This window comes from Macrotis lagotis, chromosome 4 (assembly GCF_037893015.1).
Source record: "Macrotis lagotis isolate mMagLag1 chromosome 4, bilby.v1.9.chrom.fasta, whole genome shotgun sequence".
Taxonomy (NCBI): Eukaryota; Metazoa; Chordata; class Mammalia; order Peramelemorphia; family Peramelidae; genus Macrotis; species Macrotis lagotis.
In genome coordinates this window covers 114043011-114068327 of record NC_133661.1, presented here as the reverse complement: position 1 = coordinate 114068327, position 25317 = coordinate 114043011, and the positions used below count along the sequence as shown (strand labels likewise).

The 25317-nt window shown below is 40.4% G+C and overlaps 1 protein-coding gene across 1 annotated transcript in view; it reads right to left on the bottom strand.

The window, feature by feature from the left end:
• The window catches only part of FBXW4 (F-box and WD repeat domain containing 4), a 113181-nt gene that overhangs the window by 4496 nt on the left and 83368 nt on the right, over nucleotides 1-25317 (bottom strand). Inside the window, exon 6 of the mRNA XM_074233887.1 lies at nucleotides 14073-14138. Coding sequence (XP_074089988.1) covers nucleotides 14073-14138 — 66 coding nt within the window. The remainder of the gene's footprint in view (nucleotides 1-14072; nucleotides 14139-25317) is intronic.

Genomic DNA, 25317 nt, shown 5'->3' with positions numbered 1-25317 from the left:
ACTCGAGTTCTCTGAATTGGCCACACACACTTCAAATGGTCCAATAAAAAGATACAATTTCTTTTACCTTCTTGCACCAGGACTCTCAAAGTTCTGTTGTGCGGGTGCCCGTGAGGTTAAGTTCAGAGTATAAACGGACACATTGGGCTCTGGGAAATGGCCCTTCTCTTCAAATAGAGGCCCAGCAGTGCCACAGGCCTCCTGCTGCGGCTTTGATTTGAGAAAACAAACAAAAATGGCACCGTAGGCACCCCTTCCCCCACCGCACAAGCTCCCCCCAAGATCATCCCTACCACCAATTTAACTATAAAACCACTGTTGGCTGCTGGGGCAGAAGACAACTAAGGGAAGGGGGAGGGGGACCGCCCCGACAATGGTCCAAACTTTGGGGAAAAGGGGACAAAAAAAGCTGTCTATCTCCTGTCTTCCCTCCCCCTAGGCTTCTTTTCTTAGCCTAAGTATGTTCTTGGAAAAAACGATTAGATTGCAATTTGTATAACACAGTGACCCCCAAATTCAGACATTTCACCCCTTTTCTCTGCAAAGAATGTCAAGAATGCTCCTCAGCCTCTCACCAACCAGAGGAGGAGGAGGGGAGGAGGGCTGAGTCCTTGGCTTCTAGCACCACTTGTGTGGGAACAGGGCAGCCATGCTGGAGCCCCTCTGGCTTGGGCAGCGAGTGAAGGAGAGCACTGGAGGTCTCCTTTAGTAGAGCAGACAAAAACCTAAAATAAAATCTGGATCCCAAGGCAAACAAAGCCATCTGCTTTCGCTAGGTATCTGGCTAGTTGTGTAGGGGGGGAGTCCCCATTCACCTTCTTTAGTCTACCATCAATTCTCTTTGGACTCAGGGAAAGATAAAGACAGACTGGCCCTTGTGTGTGAGCCTGATGAATGAGGCAGTGCCGTCTGGGATGGAGTCTTCTTTTCACTGCCCGCTTTTAGGATGCTGTTTTCCAAGAGAGCAAGGAGTAAAGCTGGAAGCTACTTTTACTTTGCCCTCCTGTCTTCAGGTGCCTCCTCAGAACTGGCATCAGAAACTAGGATAGTGTCCCATCCTAGCAAAATTAGCTGACCCAGGCACTCCATCAATGGCAAGAGAGGGTTGAGTTGGATCTAAAAGGAATTATCTCAAAAGCAATCACAGAGGGAGAGGATCAAAAACTATCTGTGGTGAAAAATCTTCACTTCAGGACAAATGGTGGGGAGAGGGGAATCCACCTCACTAAAGGTAAGGACCTCAGAGACCCACCGAGGCCATACCACCCTCATCAATGCAGTAGTGACAACGTGGCTGTGCATATGAGGGGGAAGGAGACAAGGCCAATGAGGAGCAAGAGATGCTCCTACAGCCCCAAACCCAAGGCTTCCTTGGACACAAATTCTCCTGCTCTTTTCCAAAAGATCCACCAGCTCCTTTTGTCTAGTCCTGACCCAAAGTCATACACATACCAGGAAAGGATTTTGCTTTTGTACCAGTTCCTTTCTGAAAACTCACTTCCTATAGGAAGCTTTCCTGGATAAAAACTACAGGAAACTCCCCAAATTCTCACTTCACTCCTTATCTATGCACTTAATCTTTGCCCTATTTCTATTTTTGCTGCTTTCCTCCTATATCGTCAATGTTTTTACTGCCTATATAAGATTGTAAACTTTGAAAGCCTTGGCATGCCCCACCCAACCCGCAGGCATTTAGTTCAGTAAAGAATTCCAGAGATTAGAACATTGAGTATGGACAAATGAACCCACCGGGCACCACATCAATGAGTGCTTATCCCTCCTAGGCACAAGAGGTGCCTGGTGATTGGGAAGGAAGGAGGAGCAGAGTCCAGAGGCCCAGGGGTTCAGGGTTAGGAGACCCAGCTTCACTCCCGACTACCACAAATTATTTGTGTTGACTATGAGCAAGTCCCTTAACTTCTCTGAGTCTCATTGTTCTCATTTGTACAATGGGAATAAAACTTGCCTGTTGTTGGGTTAAAAATGCTTTAATTATGTTCACTAACCTTTATACGGTACTTTAATATTTGTAAAGCACTTTGACACATTTAACCTCCACAATAATCGCATGGTGCAGATGAGGAAACTGAGACAGACAGTGATTTAAATGACTTTCCCAGTATCACACAATAAGAGTCTGAAGCCGATTTGAATTCAGCTTTTCCTGACTCCAAGACCAGCGTTCTATCCACTGTGGCATCTTAGCTGCTTAGGGAATTGTGATAGTTTATTATAATATTCATTCACCTGATACACATTTGCTTAATGCTAGAATATACTAGATATACTAGAATCTATGACCAGATTGTTCTGGAAGGTCACAGGATCACAACTCTGAAGACCTTAAAAGCTGCCTAGTTCAACCCCCTCATTTAACACACGAGCAAACTGAGGTTCAAGCAGGCTGCTGACTTATCCAGGGTCACGTGGTGCTGGGTAAACTGGTCTGAAGGGGAAGAGCTGGGTGTACAGAGCTGGCTTAATTGGTCACCTCTGTCTGGCATCCTGGGGATGAGTGGGGCTGGACAGGAGGCAAAAACCGGGCCCTCCTGGTCTTTTCTAACTCATTCCAAAGAGGGGGGAAAAAAATCAAGCCACATGCCTCTCCCTATAAGGTCTTTCAAGCCACTGTCTGTCATAAGCCCATTTTTAAGCCTCTATCAATTCCCCTGCAATAACTTTGTATTATCTCTTTTATTTGTATTCTCTCCCTTCCCCTTGACCCTGCCCAGCGCATTATCTGGAAGGCTTTGAACACCTGAAGGGGCAGGATGGGGGGAGGGCAGCCTGGGTCACAACTGCCATAATTGGATGGAGCCCCTCGCTCTCCACTTCTGAATAGGGGCAGAGACAAACAGAGGCCGGCGCAGCCCCAGCCCTCCTTCCCCAGCCTGAAGAGCCCATTACCAAAAACACAGGCACGCACACACATACACCCACAGACCAGCACGCGTGCGCACACGTGTTCAGACACAATGGCTCAAAGGCCGGGTCGTGAAGCAGCCCACTTTGTACTGCTAACAAGGGGAACGTAATTACAGGAAAGGGGCAGCCGGGCAGATAAAAGGATACAAAATTTCAACATCTGTTGCCATAAAGGGATAAGGAGAAGTGAAACGGCAAAGTATCAGTTTGGTGTCAGAGCCGGCAAAAAGCCGATTTCAAAGAGTTGAGGGAAGAGGGGACAGAGGGGGGGAGAAAGAAAAAGGAGAGAGGGGGGAAAAAAGAAAGAAATTACAGGGTTCCTTAAAGAGGTAAAAAGAAAATGAAAAAAGCTGTTGTCACTAATACTTTCAAAGGAGAGGGCAGGTACTTTAAAGAGGGGCTGTTCCCCTAATCGCTCTAAGCAGAGGCTGAGGCCTCCGGTGCATAGGGACACAGGGGGAGGGGAAGACACGCAAACAGACCCAGCCCCGGAGGGTTACAGGCACTCTGGCTAGCCCCCAGCTGCTGGGGGCCACATCCTGGGGTCAGGGCCCTGATGGCCTCTCTCCAAGACCAGGGTCCTCTGGAGGTCTTGCCCACTACCTGGCATCCATCACTCAATAGGTCTAAGGGCACCTCCAAAGGGCCAGGGCCAGGGCCAGGACCAGGGAGAGAGGCTAGTGCCTTCCCATGCTCTCCAGAGGGCATCCTAGCTGATCTTCCCAGCCCATAGCCGTCTGAGGCACTGGACTCAGCTGATCCAAGAGAGGGAGGCACAGACTAGGCCTCTCCTCATTTGCTCAAACAAGTCTTCCAACTTAGGGGAAAAAGAAAGGAAGATGAGTGACCAAGGGGGCACAATAAAACTAAACAGAAGGCAAGAATGAGGGCACACAGCTGTCTCTTCCCACATATGTGAGACACAGGAGAGTTTAAGGGAGGAAGAATGAAAAAAAAAATCCCTAAAAGTCAGAGTAACTAATGATCTCACTGGGTCCTCAAAGAACCAAAGTCCCCAGGGCAGAATGCATCAGGAGAAAATGAGAAATAAAGGTAGCTTACTGGCCAACTGGTGGTCTTAGGCCTCGGAGCAAGCCCCAAGAACAAAAGGCAGCACAAGCTGTTTGAAGAACCTAGAACAGAGAGATGATTTAGATGAGGATTCCTAAATGTTCACAGTTCAACTCTGACTCAGAGATGAAGGGTCTACTATGGGCAAAGCTCAAGGAACTTACACTTTAACAATGAGGATAAATAGTGTGAACACATAAATGCAATATAAGCTAAGACATGATAAATACAGTGTGAAAAGGGAAAGATCATTTTAAATTAGGGTGAAGGGAGATGAGAGAGAAACATAGAAGAGATAATACCTGAGCTGGGCCTGGAAAAAAAAGATTTCAATAAGTAAAGATGAAGAGGGAGTGCATAGGGATTAGAGGCAGTTAATGATTTCGCATAACTTCATGGAGACTGGAATACTTGGGGGTTACAGACTGAACTGAGATATAAAGATCTGGGCCTTGGACAGTGTTAACCAATGTCTGATTAAGAGCAAATTGGCCAGTAGTAAGTGTTCCTTTAGAAAAGAAGTCAAATATAAGAGGTAAGAAAGTCCCTAAGAGAGTTACAGGAGGGGTAGGCCACAACATTTTAATACTCTGCCTTCTTCTATAAAGCCCATTATATGTATTCTGCATAGCCCTTAAGTCATGTAGACGGCAGATGGCAAGATCAATAGGTGGTGGGTAAGGCTCCAGGTCTTCACATGGTTCAGGACATATAATTAACCCAATATTTTATTCAGAAATGGCTGGAGGAACAGGATGATGGGCTGATTCCCAGGGATTCTCCATTCAGTATCTAGAGTGAAGATGGTTTTGGCAAGTCCCTCTTCCAGGAATAAAGTGATAGGTTTCCCCACTAAATAAGTTACACTCTATAATAGCTTCAACCACAGCCAAAGACTCCACTGACTAAAGTGAAGGGGATCAAGGCACAAAGGTCATTAGCTTTAAATCCCTGGGGATGTATTTCTGCCTCAGGGGTGGAGCCACCAGACCACCAACTAATTCAGAGTCAAGAAAAACCTACTTGGGAGCCACCCTTGGGGGGGGGGGAGGCTAGTATCCAAGAGAATACAGGAGAGTCAATTTAGCAATTCCTCCAAATTTTAGCAATATCTACAGGAAACATGTGACCTTGACTCTGTGGCCCAGAGGGAGGGGGAGGATGCTTAGCACCCATGGGTCAGAAGACAAAGAACCATCAGTGTTCCAGTATTCTCCACACTTGCCACACTGCCCTAAAAACGTCTAGGTGCTGGGGACAAAGAAAATGGGGAATCCCCAGAAAGCAAATACGGAGGAATAATGAGCTCAATCTTGAGTGTGGCCTCAGGGAAGTTTTTATGGAGTTCTTCATATTCTTGAACAACCAACTAGGGAAAGCTTCCAAAAGTCAGGGGATAGTAGACCTTGAGAACAAGCACATGGAATAGAGAGGGCAGCAGAAGACCTGCTAGCCCTGACACTAGGTAGGTGAAAGAGCCTAGACAAACTCCTTAACCTTTCTGAGCCTGTTTCCCCAAATAATAATGTTCTTGCTCCCTGTCTCATGGAGTTGAAGGAAGGCCCTTTGTCATCTTTAAAGTGCTTATAGAAATAAGTCCTCTTCCTGCTATAATTCATTTATTCAAAAGCACTGGTTAGGTTTGTGCCCTGAGCTAGAGGCTGTGCTAGACTGGAGATAAAAGGATAGAAAGGAAAGAGGCCTGCCCTCAAGAAACTCACATTCTTTTGGGGAAAGATAGCAGGAGCACAGATAAATAAATACAAACTAAACACACAGTAAGGGAGGGCAGGACAACCAGATAACTTTCTTCAGGAGAGGGCCTATGAACTGGGGCTGAGGATAGGAAGGAGCTATGTTCTAGGAGCTGCTATGGAGCTACCACACACAATACCCTGACTTTCCTCTACCCAACTCCCCAGACCTTCCCTTGCTTTCTCAGCCCTGCCCCTCATTCCTCAGTCAGTGGAGGGAAGTTTTGAGAAATAAAGAATTGGCAAGAAGTACCCTGGTTCCAGAACAGGTAGCTGGCAGGCTAAACACTACTCAGAGGAGACCTTTTCTCCTCTCCACTCACCACCCCCTCCTTCCAAAGTACATGAAAGGAAAAATCCAGTGGCTCCTCGCATTTCAACTGTGACAGGTTAAAAGCAAAGAATCCATCCCACACTGAAGCCAGAGCAGCCGGCCAGGTCCTGCCGGCAATATTGTTCCACCTTTCGGATTGGCCTGTCAGTCAGGCTTTGGCTTTATTGAAAGATCAAACTCCATCCTGCCTGTTCATTACCTTAATCCTATTTTCTACATGGCTTTATTATCTGTTTGGGCTTCTCTGGGAAAGGCAACTACAGACAGTCACTCAGTCTCTGTCCATCTCCCCCACTCCTGAGCCTAACCCCCTCCATTGGGACCCCAAGTCTGGAGCACACTTTTCTGCTTTGGGTGAGGCCTTAGGAAAAGTTAAGGCTAGTGAGTGTGAAACATGTCACCTCCAAGGTAGCATCTAGGATCCAGGTAACAGAAGTTCCTCTTCCCCCCAAAAAGACTCAAGAAGAATGTGCTACATTGGCCAGTCCCAGAAGAGCAGGGTCACTCTGACCCAGGAGCTCAAATTCAATTTTCTATACATCTAGTTTAAAACATACAAGTTCTTATCCATATTGAATCAGTATACAAAGAGCTTGCTCTCTTTTAAAATTCTGATTTGTCTATTCATCCAACAAATATTTATTGAGTATCCACTATGTGCAAAATCCTAGATGATTTCTAAAATCTCTTTTAGTTATAAATTCTGTTGCCCTTTGATTCAGTTAAATATACAGAATTTGAGTTCAAATACAATTTGGGTTTGGTAAGACAATGTAATATGACATTTAGGGTTCTCTGTTCAATTCAGGGTTTCATCCCTCTTATTATAGTCTCTACTATATTTAATAGTATCTCTAGATTGTGGGGGAGTGCTAATAACAATCAGCCAACAGACCTGATGTTTGTACTGACTTCACCCTACACTTTGACCTGTTTAGTCAAGCTTTCACAGACCCAAGACTGCAGCTCTAGGTATGGAAGACAACTCTTGGATTCAATCCTTTTCTTTCCTGGTTGTAACTCAATCCTTAGGATTACTGCTTTCCCCTCAACCTTCTCCAGCAGGTTGGTGGTCTCATCCCCTCATTATCCCAATCAAACGTGTAGCATTTTCTTAGGGAACAAATTGCTCCCATCCCACCCATCTGCCCCTCATTACAGCCCCAATCCTTTCCTCTGCCCTTAACTTTCTCTTCTGACTACAACCATTAGGCACATACAATATACTTCTCTTTTTTCTTTTGGGGAGACTTCAAGTCCCTTCTGGTCTTTGCTTTTTCTTTATCTACTAAGTGACAGAGAGGCATTTTCATTGCATCTCTGCTCCTCAGAGATCAATGGACAAATACATCTTGTGTTTAGTGATGGAAAAGCATATTTTAATGGGGCTTCTAAAATTTAAAAACTTTCCCATACACACTTATTTGTATAGTCACTGTTGACTTCAATGCAGTGATGCCTGAAATAGGCTGTCCTAAAAACCTGTATCTAACTAGCCCCTAAGAAAGAACCTCATAAAGAGAGCCCTTCAAATGTGAAGTGACTGATAATGCATTAACAATGACATTTTAATTAAAAATTAAAGGCTAAGGGGAAATAGAAGAATTAGATTCTAGTAATAGTTCCAAAAGACTCAACTAAATAACCTCAGGCAAGCAAGTCAATGATTCTCTCTGAGCCTTTGGTCTATGCATGTACAAACCACCTTTCTAACCTCACAGTGATGATGTAAGGAAATGTAGGTCCACAAGTGACAATTATAAGAATTGAGTTGAGAGACTAAGTGACTTAAGAGTGACTTAAGTAACAATACAAAATGGAGGATAATGGGGAGAAAAACAGGGGGAAAAAGTAGGAAGAGTCGAAGTAGTATTAGCTGGTGAAGGTAGCTAAGAAGAAAAAGCTATTATGAGAAATCTGGGAGGAAAAAAAGGGAAAATCAGAAAGAATTTTTGGCACAGGATGTTTGGATTGCTGGCTCCAAAAGGTATCTGGGCTAAAGAAGTTTTAAAATTTACTATATATGTTTTAAAAAGTTAGCCCTATGAAATAGATTCATGTACGATCTCTTTAAGTTTTACAATGAATATGAATATGCTCATTTTTATCTGGTGTTTGTTGAGTCCAAAATAAAAAAGAATGAAAAAGAAATTTTTTTGTAGCCACCTGAGAGCAAAGGGCAGCACAAGGTGCAGCAGGAACAGATGATTAAGGCAGTGCTATGTCAATGTCAAAATAAGTTATTCAAGTGGGAACTTTGGGAAAGGAAAAGCAGAGTCATGGTTCTGAGATGCAGGAGTTAAAAACAGCTTCCCATGAAAGGAGAGAAATATTGGCTTCCACTGGTAAAGTTACAGGGAGATCTTTCCATGGTCATCCCTAGCCTTTCCCTACACTGAAAGTCCTGCTGAGACCTGGTCTGGGAAGCTATACAAAGATCTTTTCTCCAAAAGTCCAAGTCTGACTGGATTCTTGAGATCTGAAGTCTTAGGAATGCCCTTAGGGTTTTGGTCAAGTGCACAATGTACCTGCGGACTTTGAACTTCTCAAAACTCCTTTCTCTTCCAGGCAGTGAGGTCTTCAGCTCCTCAACTTCTCTGACACTGGGCAGTTGCCACTTTAAGTGACTCTGTCATCACTGTGACCCTCCAGGTTGATGATTGAGACCTGACTCCAGGTAGTTAAATGCTCTCAGGGCCCCTTCACAAATAAGTTAAACTGTATAAAATTTAAGCACCAAGCATTAAGATGTCCCCTTCAAAGTGATAAAAATACAAGATATCAGTTGCACAGAGTTCCCCCAAACTCTTCCTAATAAAAGAGGCATAAAGTTTCAGAATCAAGAGACAAAGGCTTGCATAAGGAAGATATGATTTAAAGAATGGTAGGGTGCTAGGTAGGTACAGAATGCTTACAGAAATGATTTATATAGGAATGACACCCAAGACAGACAATAAGAAATAAGATATCTTCACTGTACAAGTATTTTCAGGAAAAAGTAGAATATGGACTATGGATCATTCATGAGACACAAGCAATCATATTGACCATGGAGATGGAAAAGGAGCAAGACCACTACCCATTAGGTAAGTGACCAAAGGGCATGAACATGCAGTTTTTAAAAGAATAATCCAAGCTATGAACAGTTATTTAAGATGCTGCTCCAAGTCACTAAAAATAAAAAAAAAATAAAAAATGTACATTACAATCACACTGAGGCTTCAGCTCAGCGCAGTCAGACTAACAAGAATGAAGTGCTTGGTAGCCTTGCCAAGCCTTGTGACACTGTGGTCCACTCTCTGGGTTTTTCCAGCACTAGTTCTCCTTCCATTAATCTGATCCCATTTGCTGATTCTACAGCTAGGTCACAGTTGCAAAAGGTGTCTCCAAGGTTCTATCCTGGTCCTCTTCTCATCTTCCTCTATACTATTTTGTTTGGTGATTCATCAGCTCCCAGGAATTCAGTTATTAGACTAGGCTTGGAGGACAGTCAGAGAAAAGGCTTGGAGCCAAGAGGTGGAATATCTTGTTCATGGATTAGCCAGGAGGCCAGTATCACTGGATTGAAGAGTACTTAGCAAGGAGAAAAGTATAAGAAGACTAGAAAGGTAGGAGGAGGCTAAGTTATGAAAGGCTTTAAATAGCACACAGACTATTTTGTGTTTGATTTTGGAGGCAATAGGAAGTCTCAAGAAGTTTATTGGGGGGGACATAATTAGACTCTAGTTCTAAGAAAATAACTTTAACAGCTGATAAAGATGGATTATTGTGGCAAGAGATTTGAGGCAAACAGACTCATCCAAAAGTTACTGCAATAATTCAGGCATGATGTGATAAGGGTTCAAACAAGAATGGCAGCAATGTCAAGGGAAGAAAAGGGGGCCAATATGAGAGGCTAGAGAGCTGAAATTAACAGGCCTTGGTAATGGTTTGGATAAGGGAAAGGGCTGAGATAGTGAGGCATTCAGGATGCCTGATGGACAGAAAGGATGGTGTAGGGAGGGTAGGACCCAGGGGGAGGGATAAGAGGGAAAGGTAATGAGTTTCATTTTGGATGTAATGTCTAAAAGATAGCTGGAAATGTGAATGAGACATATATTTTCAGACCTGGCCAGTAAAATGATTTATTTTACTTGATTTATTTATTATTAGGAAGAAAATAACCATACTAATGGTGAGGGCAGGGGACATCACTACAAAATAACTGATATTAAAAAAAGAAAAGGGCAATAATTAAACATCTTTAAAAAGAGGGTTCTGAAGCAAGAGCTAGAAAGAGAAATCCCATTTAAAGTAACTTCAGACAATATAAAATACTTGGGAGTCCATCTGCAAAGCAGACTCAGAAACTATGAAAACTATAAAAAATTTCTCACACAAATAAAAGCAGATTTAAATAACTGGGCAAATATCAACTGCTCACAGATAGGCCAAGCTAATATAATAAAAATGACAATTATATCTAAATTAAACTACTTATTAGTGCCTTACCAATCAAACTTTCAAAAAATTACTTTAATGAGCTAGAAAAAGTTGTAACTAAATTCATATGGAGAAATAAAAAAATCAAAAATATCCAGGGATTTAATGAAAAAAGTGCAAAAGAAGGTGGTTTAGCCTTGTCAAATCTAAAATTATATTATAAAGCATTAGTCATCAAAACTGTCTGGTATTGGCTAAGAAATAGAGTGGTGGACCAGTGGAATAGACTAGGTGCAAAAGAGACAGGAAATGATTATAGTAATCTTCTATTTGATAAACCCAAATAGTCCAGCTTCTGGGATAAAAACTCTTTGATAAAAACTGTTGGGAAAATTGGAAGTTAGTATGGCAGAAACTTGGATTAGACCAACATCTCACACGCTATACCAAGATAAGATAAAAATGGATACAGGATTTAGACATAAAAGACAATATTATAAGCAAACTAGGAGATTAAGGAATAGTTTACCTGTCAAATCTATGGAAACGGAAGCTGTTTATGACCAAGGAAGAGATGGAGAACAACATTAAAAACAAACTAGATAATTTTGATTACATTAAATTAAAAAGCTTTTGCACAGACAAACCTACTGTAAACAAGACCAAAAGAAATGTAGTAAATTGGAAAACAATTTTTACAACTAGTATTTCTGACAAAGGACTCATTTCTAATAGCGAACTGAGTCAAATTTATAAAAAAACAAGCCATTCCCCAATTGACAAATGGTTAAAGGATATGCAAAGGCAATTTACAGATGAGGAAATCAAAGTGATCCATAGTAATATAAAAAAATAATGTTCTAAATCATTACTGATTAGAGAAATGCAAATTAAAGCATCTCTGATGCTCACACCTCTCAGATTGACCAATATGACCAGAAAGGACAATGATCAATGTTGAAAGGGATGTGGGAAATGTGGGACACTTAATACATTGTTGGTGGAGCTGTAAAGTCATCCAGCCTTTCTGGAGAGTAATTTGGAATTATGGCCAAAGGAAATAAAAATGAGCATACCCTTTGATCCAGCAATGCCACTACTGGGTCTATACCCTGAAGAAATCATAAAAAAAAAAAACAGGGTAAAAACATCACTTGTACAAAAATATCCATGACAGCTCTGTTTGTGGTGGCAAATTGAGGGGATGTCCATCAATTGGGGAAGGGCTGAACAAACTGTAGTATATGTTTGTTATGGAATACTATTGTTCTATTAGAAATCAAGAGGGATGGGCATTCAGAGAAGCCCGGAAAGACTCGCATGAACTGATGCTGAATGAGAAGAGCAGAACTAGAAGAACATTGTACACCATAACAGCAACACAGGGGTGATGATCAACTTTAATGGACTTTCATTTCATCAGTGCAATAATCAGGGACAATTTTAGGGTATCTGAGATGGAGAATAACATTTGTATCCAAAGAAAGAACTGTAGAATTTAAACAAAGACCAAAGACTATTACCTCTAATTAAAAAAAAAGTAATCTTATGTATTACATAATGTTGTTATCTCTTATATTTATTTTTTCTTCATGGGTACGATTTTTCTCTCAACATATTTAATTTTGATCAGTGTATAGCATGGAAATAATGTAAAGACTATCAGGCTGCCTTCTGTGGGGTGGGGGGAGGGAAGCAAGATTAGGGGAAAAATTGTAAAATTAAAAAAAAATAGAAAACAGAAAATACAATTAAAAAGAAGAGGGTGCTGAACTTGTGGTCAAGCAAAGAACTTGGTTTAAAATTCTAGTCACAGGGCGGCTAGGTGGTGTAGTGGATAAAGCACCGGACCTGGAGTCAGGAGTACCTGGGTTCAAATCTGGTCTCAGACACTTAATAATTACCTAGCTGTGTGGCCTTGGGCAAGCCACATAACCCCATGTTCCTTACAAAAACTTAAAAAAAATTCTAAAAATGCTCTAAATCATTAATTATTAGAGAAATGCAAATTAAAGCTTCTCTGAGGTACCACCTCACACCTCTCAGATTGGCCAGTATGACCAGGAAGGATAATGATCATTGTTGGAAGGGATGTAAGAAATCTGGGACACTATTACACTGTTGGTGGAGCTGTGAACTCATCCAACCCTTCTGGAGAGCTATTTGGAACTATGCCCAAAGGGCAACAAAAATGTGCATACATACCCTTTGACCCAGCAATACCACTACTGGGTCTATACCCTGAAGAGATGAGGAAAAAGGGTAAAAACATTACTTGTACAAAAATATTTATAGCAGCCCTGTTTGTGGTGGCAAAGAATTGGAAATCCAGTAAATGTCCTTCAATTGGGGAATGGCTTAGCAAACTGTGGTATATGTATGTCATGGAACACTATCTATTAGAAACCAGGAGGGACGGGATTTCGGGGAAACCTGGGGGGATTCGAATGAAGCGATGCTGAGTGAGATGAGCAGAACCAGAAAAACACTGTACACCCTAACAGCAACATGGGAACGATGTTCAACCTTGAAAGACTTGCTCATTCCATCAGTGCAACAATCAGGAACAATTTTGGGCTGTCTGCAAAGGAGAGTACCATCTGTATCCAGATACGGAGCTGTGGAGTTTGAACAAAGTGCAAGGACTATTCCCCTTAATTTAGAAAAAAACCAGATATCTTATTGTCTGATCTTGTTACCTCTTAGACTTCTCTTTAAGGATATGATTTCTCTCTCATCACACCCAATTTGGATCAAGGTACAACATGGAAACAAAGTAAAGACTGACAGAGTGCTTTCCGTGGGGTGGGGTGGGGGGAGGAAAGCAAGATTGGGGGGAAAATTGTAAAACTCAAATAATATCTTTAATAAAAATAAATTTAAAAAAATTATAGTCACACCATTTATTAGTCCCATGACACTGAGAAAGGACCTTGATGCCTCCAAGTTTCAGTTTCTCATCTGTAAAATGACAGGTTTTGCCTAGACTAGCTGAAAGTTCCCCAGCTTTTACACTATGATTCTATCAAAGAAAAGACAGAAGTGACAAACAAGAACCAGAGAAATTGAGGAAGATGGTAAGCAAGAAAAAGGTTTTTATCAGTACAATGAAATGTGTGTTTAAAAAAGACTAACAAAATATTAATCAGATGAAACCATATTGTAGTTAAGAATATTCCTTATACATGTTTTAAAATTCTTTATGATTTTTTCATTTGTTTGAAAGCAGCACAAGTTTCTTCTTATTTAAAAAAATTGATGAGAATAAATGGGATTGTTATATATATAATGCTAGGAGAAAGAAATGCTATAATTCAAACTGTTATTAGAATAAATTATAAGCCCAATTATTTACATATTATAAATTATTTCAACATCCTCCTAACCACATGGAAAAGGCTGAGGACATCATGCCTCCTATACATATGAGACTGTTCCTGGAGCAGATCACCTGGAGAAAAGGTAGAATCAGAAAGAGTCTAGTTTCCCCCCCCCCACCTTCTTTGCCTCCCATCCCCCAAATCCCTGCTGCAAAGGGAGGCATGCATCTCAGAAATTTCTCTTACCTAGTGAGGTCCCAGATTCTTAGGGGTGAGACATGTCCACAACAAGCCGTCCCTGTCACAAAGGAGCTGCCAAACAAAGTGAGAACACAGTCAGGTCCAGCTTGTTGGAACTTGTGGTAAAAAAATGGCAACACAATTTGAAATGTCTTCCTCATTCTCCAAGGGATCTTGAGGTTAGATCAGAATTGGAAGAGGAGAGGAGTAAAGAGAGAAACTGGGGGGAGGCTTATGAGAAAGGACAGTTTTTCAGGAGCATAGAGCCTAGTCAGACAACACTGCAGTGTATATAAGTTACAAAATAGACTAGTAGAACTTTCTAACTGAAATCCAGTCAGTTCACTTGGAAGTGTATGAATTTATTTTTTCCTTTAGTTTCCTATGTCATCCTATATGAAATGCCATCATTCCCACCCCCTTAGAGATAACTTCTTTCTACACCAACATCATTTGGGGGGGGGTGTGGAGGATATTCATGTTTTGAGGGTGGAGTGCTCCATGAGCTTGGGAATGCAGCAAGAAAAGAGGGGAAATGTAGTAAGTAGTAAGGCAAGAAATGTGGCTCTGCTTTTAAGCTTCCTGTGTCTATGTTTCTGTTTCCATGTTAGGTCCCAAGGCCTGCTTCACTGCTCTGGTAGAATACATGAGGAAGATGAAGCCCAATGTAGTGAATCTGGCTAGTGGCAGCTGTGGCAATATTCTACTGTGCAGTGTCCCTGGGCCTGGCTACTGCTTGGTTACAAGGCTACAGGCCAAAGAAATGGGGGTGTTCAAAGTACCAAATCTGCAAAATTAAAAAACAAGCAAAAAAGTCCTGAGTTCCTGGGGGCCATGTCCCTACACGTCCAGTGGAGGGGAGGGAAGACCGGACATCAGCTCTCCAGGTCCTGGCCGGAGCTTGGCAAAGAACAAACAATGATAATGATACCCTGTTAACAAGGTGGAAGCAGCAGAAGTCCAACAGCACCCAGCCCCAGCACCTGCTGATCTCTGATCCCACAGGCTTGATGAAGAAGATAAAATTCTAAGGTGAACCATCCTTCAGAAAGCAATAGCTCTGGGGGTAGGGAAGGAAGTGACAGGGTGGAGCCTGGGCCAGTCACTGATTTATAATCAAAATTGCAGAGTAGTACAGTTCAGTTTTTTAGAACCTGACCAATAAAAGTTCTTGAGCCATTCTTTTCCCATCTGAATCTAATTCCCTAGGCTAGTGCTCTATTCCCATTCCCTTGTTCACCCAGGACACAAAAGTGCATTTCAGGAGGAGCTCCCCGGAGCTGCCATAGGGTGAGAGCAGTTATGCCACTGTTGACCCCCAATCTAGGAAGAACCTTCAACTGGGGAGCACTCTGAAAGATGATGCCCCAAACTACAAAGCCAAGGAGGTGTCATGCCCCCTCCCGCCCCCCTGCCCTGACATTTTTCACTTTAGTGTAATCCATTAATAACTGGTAAAGCCAATTACCTGGGGTTGGAAACATAATAGCTGCTTGGAAATCATTCAAGCAAGCAATTGGGCTCTTCAGAACTTTGAGGGGGTGGGGAGAAAGCCATCAAGACACAGGCATTTCTTAAGAAGGTCTGTAACAGACCTCTGACTGGCTATAGGTCTAAATTAGTGACAAGGTAAGTCAATAGGGAGGGAGATGGGAGGAACCTGAAACTTTAATCCCTGCCACTCCAGCAATCCTGACCTCCCAGCAGGCTTGTGGAAAGGATTTGAAGACCATCTCTCTCTAGTCTCCTTTTCCCTTCTCCATCATGTCTACCCAGCCCTGGCCCGGGGAATAGGAAAACTGTTCCAAGCTTAATGTGCCTAGCAGCTTCTTTCCTCACGGAGGCATTCTGTAAAACCAGCGATCATCTTTCCAGTCCTTTCCTTAGTGGCCCCTCTGCCCTTTTTGCTTCTTACAAATATCTACAGTGATGATCACAAGCGACTCAGTTATTTCAATATTCTATCTATCTGTAATCTCAAACCAGCAATTCTGGCCAAGAACAAACAGTACACATGGTACCCTTCCATGAACTACAAAGGCAAATTCAGCAGATTTAGGTGAAAGGAAGGGAAGAAGTAAATCTCACAGAAGGAATTGGTGCTGAATACACAAGAGTCTCAGAAGGAAGAGGAGGTTAGGACTAACTAACTAACTAACTAAAAAGAGACCCCAGGATACACAAGGCAAAAAGAGCAGGGGATGAGGATTGGGGGCAGTAGAAAGACAACAGTCTATCTGGACTATAAAAGCTAGCCAGAAGGGAAGGAAAGAAAGCACTGTCTTCAAGATATTTTCTTAAATTAATTATTCTTGCTAATTAGTCAGTAAGTTTTTGAGCTTTCAAATGAAGTTATACTTGTAAAGGCATCACAGTTAAGAGCAACATAAATGCTGGTTCATTTCTTGTTTGGCCTTCCCCTTATATCTGAAAGGGTACAATTGCTTTGAGAAATTTCCAAATTTCAGTACCCTGACTACCTTCTCCCCCCCCCCCCCCCACCTCCATTACAATTCCATTTGTGGCTGTTATTTCCAAGGCTGCAGATTACAACTCCTTCAGAAAATCTTCACATCCTGGGAAATTCTTGTCAGTGTTTTCCCATTAAGCATCCCTGGGAGTCCACCCAGTGAGCTAGGGGTCTTCTACTAAGTTCTCTTTACTATTTTTTACATGACTTCTGTGTAATTTTTGATTGGTGATATGATGAAATTAATTTATGGACACAATATTTCTCTAGGTTGAACATTTGGTGATCTATAATGTTCATTCTTTGGAAACTAGCATTCCATGATTCCATTGTCAAAAGAATACTGGTATTGAAAAGATGGCTTTTCATTTCAGGGAGAAGACTGGATTCATCAAAAGCACTGAGTCAATTCCCTAAGGCCATCCAACGCAATTTTTTCCTCCAATTACATTCTGGGTCTAGTTCCTTGACAATCAGTACTGTTGCACTGGATTAGCTCTATGAACTAACTATCCAATCACATGTTACAGAATACCCAGACAAGAAGTATTCTCTATCCATTTATTTATCTTGTTTTCTTGTGTGCATGGTCTGGCCTAACTCTTTGGAATAACCATGGAGCCCTGCAAAACACCAAGGCATAATGAAATAAATACAAGTCTTCTATATCAAAAAGAGTTCATCTTTAGGATGATCTTTTAAAATTTTACCTCTGTGTTGGATATAAGATCATTGAATCAAAAATCTAGACCTGGGAGGGCCATTAGAAATCATCTAGGGGCAACTAGGTGGCGCAGTGGATAGAGCACCAGCCATGGAGTCAGGAGGACCTAAGTTCAAATCCAAACTCAGACACTTAATTACCTAGCTGTGTGGCTTTGGTCAAGCCACTTAATCCCAATGCTTTGTAAAAACCTAAAAAAGAAAAGAAAAGAAATCATCTAGTACAATCCCCTCATTCCCAGATGAGGCAATAAGGCCCAGAGAAGTGAATGTCTTGCCCAAGATCACAAAGGTATTAAGTGGCAGAGCCTGGAACTTCATGTTTAGCCCTCTACATTCAGAGTTCATTCTTTTGTACCATATACCATTCTGTCTTCAGAGTGGCAAAAACACTTTTTATCTTCAAAATTATGTCCACTATTAAAAGAATCACATGATTTTAACAAAAACATGAGAAATAGCTCCTTGAAGGAGAATTTTTAAGGCAGTCCCCAGAATCATTTCCAGAGGCAGATAAATACCTCCAGTCCTGGAGCCTCTCCCCTGTTGGGGAGCTCTTCAATGAATCTCCATTTGAGAAAACACCCACTACAGCATCATGTCCTTTTCTAATTCAGACAGATCAGACGCCACAGACCACCTTGTTCCCTACATGGGGAAATATATATGATTCTTGCCAGCTCCTTTTCATTTCTTTTTTTATGTTGTTTGTACTCATTAGTTAATTCCTTAAGGGTAAAGATTATTTTCCTTTTTTCACTTTTTTTAATCCCAGCTCTAAGAACAGTTCCTAGTTCATAGAAAGTATTTAATATATGCAATATTTACCAAATGTTTTTATTAAGACTCTAATTATTGTCTTTTGTTTTATATTGCCTATATTTTCCCTCTGTATTCCTTTCCTCTCCACAGAGCTAATTATAAAAAATTTTTAATAAAGACAAAGAGAAAAATATAAGGAAAACCAAACATACATATAGATATGCTATATGCATACATTTACATACACATATATATATATATATATATAAACTGACATCATATGCCATGTTCTACATTCATTCCAAATACTTTTTATTTTAAAAAATCAACAAAAGAAACAGCATGACACAGTGGACAGAGAATGGGCAGATTTTTACTATGTGACCCTGGGCAAATAACTTAATTTTCTCAGAATTATAAGCAACTCTGTAAATTGCATAGAGAAGATGCCAGTCAATCTGCATTTTTAGAAGGTGTTTCCATGTTGAGAAATTCTCTATTACAATTAAAACAAAGGAATTCCTATCCCAAACTCTAATCAACAATCAGCCTAGCAGAATCTTCTAAACTCTGTTCCTTTCTGTCAATGTATAACTGAAAAAATGTGATCTGCTCTGGAATATAATTTGTGAAAGTCATAAGGTGTGTAAATTAGTCTCATCAGAGTCTGTAGAAATAAGAAAGTAGATATAGGAGTCAATAGTTATTGGCACTTTCTTGATTGCCTTTTTTTGATAGTCATAACATTCATGATTTTTTCCCCAAGAATTTGTCATTCTTGCATCTTTCAAATATTTTGAAAATCAGTCCCATAGGGCCCTCAAAATGATTTTGACTTGTATGGATTCCCTCCTCTAGGTGTAACAGGTCTGATTCAGTTGCAATTTGTTTTCTTTAGGAACATTTTTAAACTTTCTGATGTTCCACATAAGGAAAATGATGCTAGAATCTAAATATCACTGATAGAAAAGAGTTCATTATAAAATTTTTGACAGATCTTTTCTGCTGTTTTTTGTCTATTACTTGTACTCCCATTTTCATCCATATGTGTTCTTAGTGTAATTACTTTGTTTTTCTCTCCATCACTTGTTGCTGTTTTATGACATGACATTATTCATAATCTTCTACCACCCTCTTTTGTAAGATATTCACAAAGTTTTTTGTAACCCAGTGTTGCCCTTAACTGTCAAAGTTGTCCACTTAGGAAAGAGGCTGAATCTTCTCTGACTAAAATAGTTTCCAGTCTCTCTTGGTTTCCTCAATGTAGACTAATTTATATAGGCATTTTTAATGATCTTATGCTTTTCTTTAGAACAAAAACTCATTCTGAATATCATTAGTCTTCTGATAATGCTATATGGCTGCAAATTAATGAATACAACAATCTCCAAAGAATCAAAAATCTTTAAGAAATACCAATAGTCTCTTATTTCTGTTCCTTGATCCACTTTGCATTTGGAGGGCAAGGAATGAAAAGCTTGCTTACATAGATCTGAAAGAAATGGCATGCCCTAGTCAGGAAACATCTATTTTTTTAGGGAAACTAGAAAAATTGATTGAGAATCTGATTTATCAGTTATAGGGTCAAGGATCTCAGTGATGGAAGGTACCTCACAAACCAATTAGTAATGGAAGCAGAAAAGCTTTCTATAATATCCCTAATAAATTTTCATCTGTCTATCTGAAGCAGTCAATTCTATTTTCAGAACATTCTAATTGTTAGAAACACCTCAACAACATGTGCCTGAATCTACTTACTTGGTCCTAATTCGTTCCTCTGGAGTTAAGCTTTCTATCCCACATGGCAACCTGTCAAATATTTAAAGCCTTCAATCATCTCTTTTCTGATCCTACTCCAACAACCTTATCTTCTTCCTTAAGTGATCTGAGTTCCTTCAACTTATTCACGTGAAATGGTTTTGGTTTACCTCTCCCACTGTCCTCTAGATACAGACCAGTTTGTCAGTGTCTCTCCTAAAATGTGGTAGCCAGAAATGACCATAAACTTCCATGTGTTCAGTTCTGGCAGGAGCCTATACTGCAGGCATAAGAAGTTGCAACTGAGAAATTTTCTCAATCAAGAAGGAAGAACATTAATTTTCAGGGTGAGAAAATGAAGGCAAATCCTTATACTCAGAATGAATCTGTATTTATTTTTAAAAAGAGTCCTTCAGAAAGCAGATTAAGCTACTCATATAAAATGTTTTAGAAAAGTTCTAATAATTACTACTTGCAGTTATTAAAAATTAAGTTTTATTCATCTGGAAAGGACATGGAGTGAATCAGGAATCAGTCAGTGAAACCTTTCCTGACCACTTCAATCTTCCTTTCTCTGAACTCCTGCTGTACTGTCTATACCACACATTTTAGCACTTAGTATTTATTATCTTCTATCATTCTGCTTCATGTGTCAGTTTTATCTTCCCAACCATTAACCAATGAACATTTGTTAAATACCTAATATGTACTAGAAACTGTTAGGTGCAAGGGACAGAGAAACAGAAAGATACTTAAAAATAACTTGTATAGTGCTTTATAATTTACAAGAAGTCTTCATATAACTATTTCTTTTAATCAAAGTCTAGGTCACATCTTTTATCTGCCAACTTTATTCCTTCTTCTTGGGGCACAGCAGAGCCCTAATTTTATCCAAGCTACTCAAAGAAAGCAGAAGACTCAGATAACTCATGAGCCCTGATGCAACCATTCTGTTTCAAGATATGGAAAGTAGGGGCAGCTAGGTGGTTCAGTGAATAGAGCACCAGCCCTAGAGTCAGGAGGACCTGAGTTCAAATTTGACCTCAGATACTTAATAATTACCTAGCTGTGTGACCTTAGGCAAGTCATTTAACCCCACTGCCTTGCAAAAACCAGGAAAAAAAAGATAGGGAAAGCATGCATGCATTTTCTGCTAACCTTCAGGCTGGCCAGACAATTCTATATTAAGAGTCTACAAGAGTTCAAAGACAGTTCCTTGGTCAGAAAGTCAAATATCAAGGACTGAAGGAACAGCACTTCTGTCTTTAAAGAAAAAAAAAATAAGAAGTTATAAAGACTCAGATCTGAATGATCCTGAAATATTAAAACAGGGATGAATTGGGGAATGAGGGGAAAATATGAAATTAAGAAAAGATTATAGCCATCTCAAGCTTAAACATGGTCTGGCAAAAAGAGAGACATAAGAACCTGAAAATGATGGGGAAGAACAAATAACAACAGTTTACATTTCTATAATGCTTTTTCAATTAATAAAGCACCTTGCATGCATTATTCTTTTTGGTCCTCACTCCAACCCTGTGAAATAGGCAGCAGATCAGGAGGCTAAGGTTCAGAGAAAGTAAGTACCTCACCTAAAGAGATACAGCTGGTAAATGATGAAATTTGAACTCAACTCTATCTTCTGAATGTAAATCTAGTACTCTTTTTAACTACATCATGCTGGGTTCTAAAGTTGATACATCTTATTTTTAAAACTAATAATCATTTCCAAATAAGTGGTCACTCTTCTCTCATAAAGATATTCCTTAAAAAGTTAAATAAAATAATCCAATATTCTGATTGCAACTGACAAAGTATATACAGTATTTCTTGTTCAGTGTTGGTAAGATGGAAGGGAAAAAAGGGAAGGATGATAGTGTATATAGATAAAGAATGGTAGGTTGATATCAAGGAAGCAGGTGGAGGTAGCAAAGAAGAATAAGGGGAGGAGGATAATGAGAAGAGAAAGAAAGGGGGATGGTTAAAAAAAAAGGAAGGGGCGGCTAGGTGGTACAGTCAATAGAGCACTGGCCCTGGAATCAGGAGGACCTGAGTTCAAATGTGACCTCAGACACTTAATAATTACCTAGCTGTGTGGCCTTGGGCAAGCCACTTAACCCCACTACCTTGAAAAAAAAACCTAAAAAAAATCCAAAAAAGGAAGGTAAAAAAATAGGTGGGGAGAGCAAAGAGTAGAATTTGAGAGGCAAGAGAATGGATAGATGAGGGGAGGGAGGGAGGGAGGGAGGGAGAGAGAGAGAGAGAGAGAGAGAGAGAGAGAGAGAGAGAGAAAAGATGTAGGAAAAGAAGAGAAGGAGGCATGTTATCCCAATTGAAAGTGAGAGGCATAGTGTGAAGAACACTGAACTGGGAGGAAGAACTGGACTGGGAAGAAGACATAGATTTCTTCAACCCGTGAAACTTACTAGCTATGTGACCCTGGGCAAATCGCTTCACTCCCCCTTCCCCCCACCCCCAGCCTCCAATTCTTTATCTATAAAAGTGCCTAAAAGGGCTGTTGTGAGGATCATGGAAATCCTAAATGTAAAGTGCTTTACCAGTCTTAAAGAGTTGTATAAATGTCAGTTGTTAGTCTTTTTCAAGCTTCAAATTTTCCATAGCAATTTGAAGTCTGGTTTGTGAATATATACATATACATATACCTATCTAATATATACATATCTAATACATATCTAACATGTACATATCTATCTATCTATCTATATCAGTAGGTCTAAACTTCCCCATTAAATGGTTAGCTCAGATGGCAGGAATGTTTCCTTGCACTGCTACTTTACTTATGAAGGACACATTAAGAAAAATAGAAGAAAAAAATGGAGCAAAAGAGAAGGTAAGAGAGAACATGAGATAAGGTGGTAAATAGCAACCCAAGGAAGTAAAAAGTGGTCTATTTTCCTAGAATTAATGAGGATTTGGAAGCTTTGACTGAAAGAGGGCAGCAGTTGCCACTGTGGCCTGGCTGGCTGCAGTATGCAGTGCCCCAGGCTTATGGAGCCTTCAAGCCCATGCTGACAAACTTTGGCAAGGGAGGCCACCAGAGCTGTCAAATCATTCACCAACATGCCCATCAAGTGTATTCAGCTCTCTCCAACCCACACTGGCATTTTAATTACTGTTGGGTAAACTAATTTGTACAAATGAAGGTAACTCTGCCTAATAGAATATGCAAGCTCTCTGACCTCTGACAGGCACTGACACAAGATACAAAGGCAGCCGAGGAAGGCTTTTTATCTGAGCCTTATTACTCTCTATTACTCCAATTAGTCAAGCTCCAGTGCTCCTAATTGGGGGAAAAATTGCAATTAAATCAATTTTTGATGGGCTGCAAGTGGGCTCCCGAACCGCCTTGCCTGTGAAACACTGATATTATAGCAGCAAAGGTCAAAGTCCTCATAGGCACCTGTGGGCATCTCCCCCTTTCCCTCTGCCCCCTCCTCAAATACCTCGATGAAACCCCTGCCCTCCTCAGCACGGCCAGTGAGGAAGGGGAGGAGGGAATCATTAGAACATGTCAGGTCTTATCGCTGCCGCTGGTGTCCGCTAACCCTAACAGTTGACATCATTATGGAAGGTAATTCCCAAAGCATGAATGTAGTGCGAAGGTCACACAAACTCAGTGCAAGGGGAGGGGGATGGTGATGGAGTGGCTACAACAGTTAAAACATTGTGAGGGAGGGATCAACAGAGTGGGAAAGAGATGATGACATAGAAAGAACCAGAAAGAAAAACAATTCCTCTATCAGTCCCTACTTGGGATAGCCACCATAACAAAGGGATGGAAAACAAATGTTTGGGAGGCAAAAAGAAAAAAAGAAAAAGATGTCTTAAGAGCATTGGACCTGGGTTCCAATACTTTCTCTGCTAATTATATATGTGACCTTGAACAAGTCACTTCCCAACTGTATGCCTTAGATTCCTCATCTATAAAATAAAGAAGTATTATTATAAGTTCTCCAAGATCTTTGTCAGGTCTAAATACTATGAATTTTAGTCAATGCCTAAACCTAAGATTTTGTCTTTGTCAAGGACCAAACAAAGGAGACTTCAATGGCCATAGGATAACAGACTACAACTGTAAGGCTCACTAATGTGAAAAGGACTACCAGAACATAAACACAAACTCAGAGGAAAACACTAATATGAAAAGAACTACCATAAAAATTCACTGAAGAACTTAAAAAATAGACTTGCTGAAGAGATAGAGGTACAAATGCCCACTGAAGAAAATAATTACTTAAAAATTAGAATTGGGCAAGTGGAAGCTAATAACTCCATAAGACATCAAGAAACAATAAAACAAAATAGAAAAATACAAGAAATTGTGAACTATCACATTGGAAAATAAATCAAGGAGAGATAATTTTTTTAACTTCTTAAAAGTTTTATTTTTTTCCAATTACATGTAGAGATAAATTTCCACATTTTTTTTTTGTTTTTTGCAGGGCAATGGGGTTAAGAGACTTGCCCAAGGTCACACAGCTAGGTAATTATTAAGTGTCTGAGGCTGGATTTGAAGTCAGGTCCTCCTAGCTCCAGGGCCAGTGCTCTATCCATTGCACCACCTTAGCTTCTCCTCAACCTCCTTTTTTTGTAAACTTTTAAGTTCCACATTTTTCTCCCTCCCTCCCTTCCCTCCCCTCTCCCCTTGACAACAATAATCTGATATAGGCTATACATGTACAACAATATTACACCTATTTCTATATTATCATGTTGTGGAAAAAAATCAGAACAAAGGAGGGAGAAACCATAAGAAGGAAAAAATAGAACAAATTTTCAAAAATGAAAATACTATGGTTTGGTCTGCATTCAGACACTATAATTCTTTCTCTGGATGTGGATAGCATCTTCCATCACAAGTCTTTCAGAATTGTCCTTGATCATTGTACTGTCGAGAAGAGCTAAGGCTATCATTGCTGATCATCACACAATGTTAAACTCAAAAATTTTTTTAAATGAATGTTAAAAATTATTTTTACTTGTAACTGGAAAAAAATATCAAATAAAAAAAATTGTTCTGGATAGTCTATGAACCTGACCCAGGGTGGCAATGATAGAGGTTTTACAGTCAGGAGATCCTATTGAGTAAGATTTCTGCAGAAGCAAGTCAGAGTATCTCTGAAAGTCCCTGTCCTACCTCCCAAGGACTAACACTTTCAGACTGACTGGTAACAAAAATTGTTAAAGACAACATGCATACATATGTGTGTGTCTTAGGGTCTTTCTGCCTCTTGATTATTTCTCACACCTAGCAGTCTAAGATCACAAAGATCCTAAGCATTTCTCAGCTCAGAAAAACTATTCTGGGGTGGCTAGGTGGCACACTGGATAGAGCACTGGCCCTGGAGTGAGGAATACCTGGGTTCAAATCCGGTCTCAGACACTTGATAATCACCTAGCTGTGTGGCATTGGGCAAGCCACTTAACCCCATTGCCTTGAAAAAAAAAGAATATAGAGAAGCTCAGTATCCTGTTATTACACTTAGGATACCTTGATTTAGAGATAAAAAAAATCCA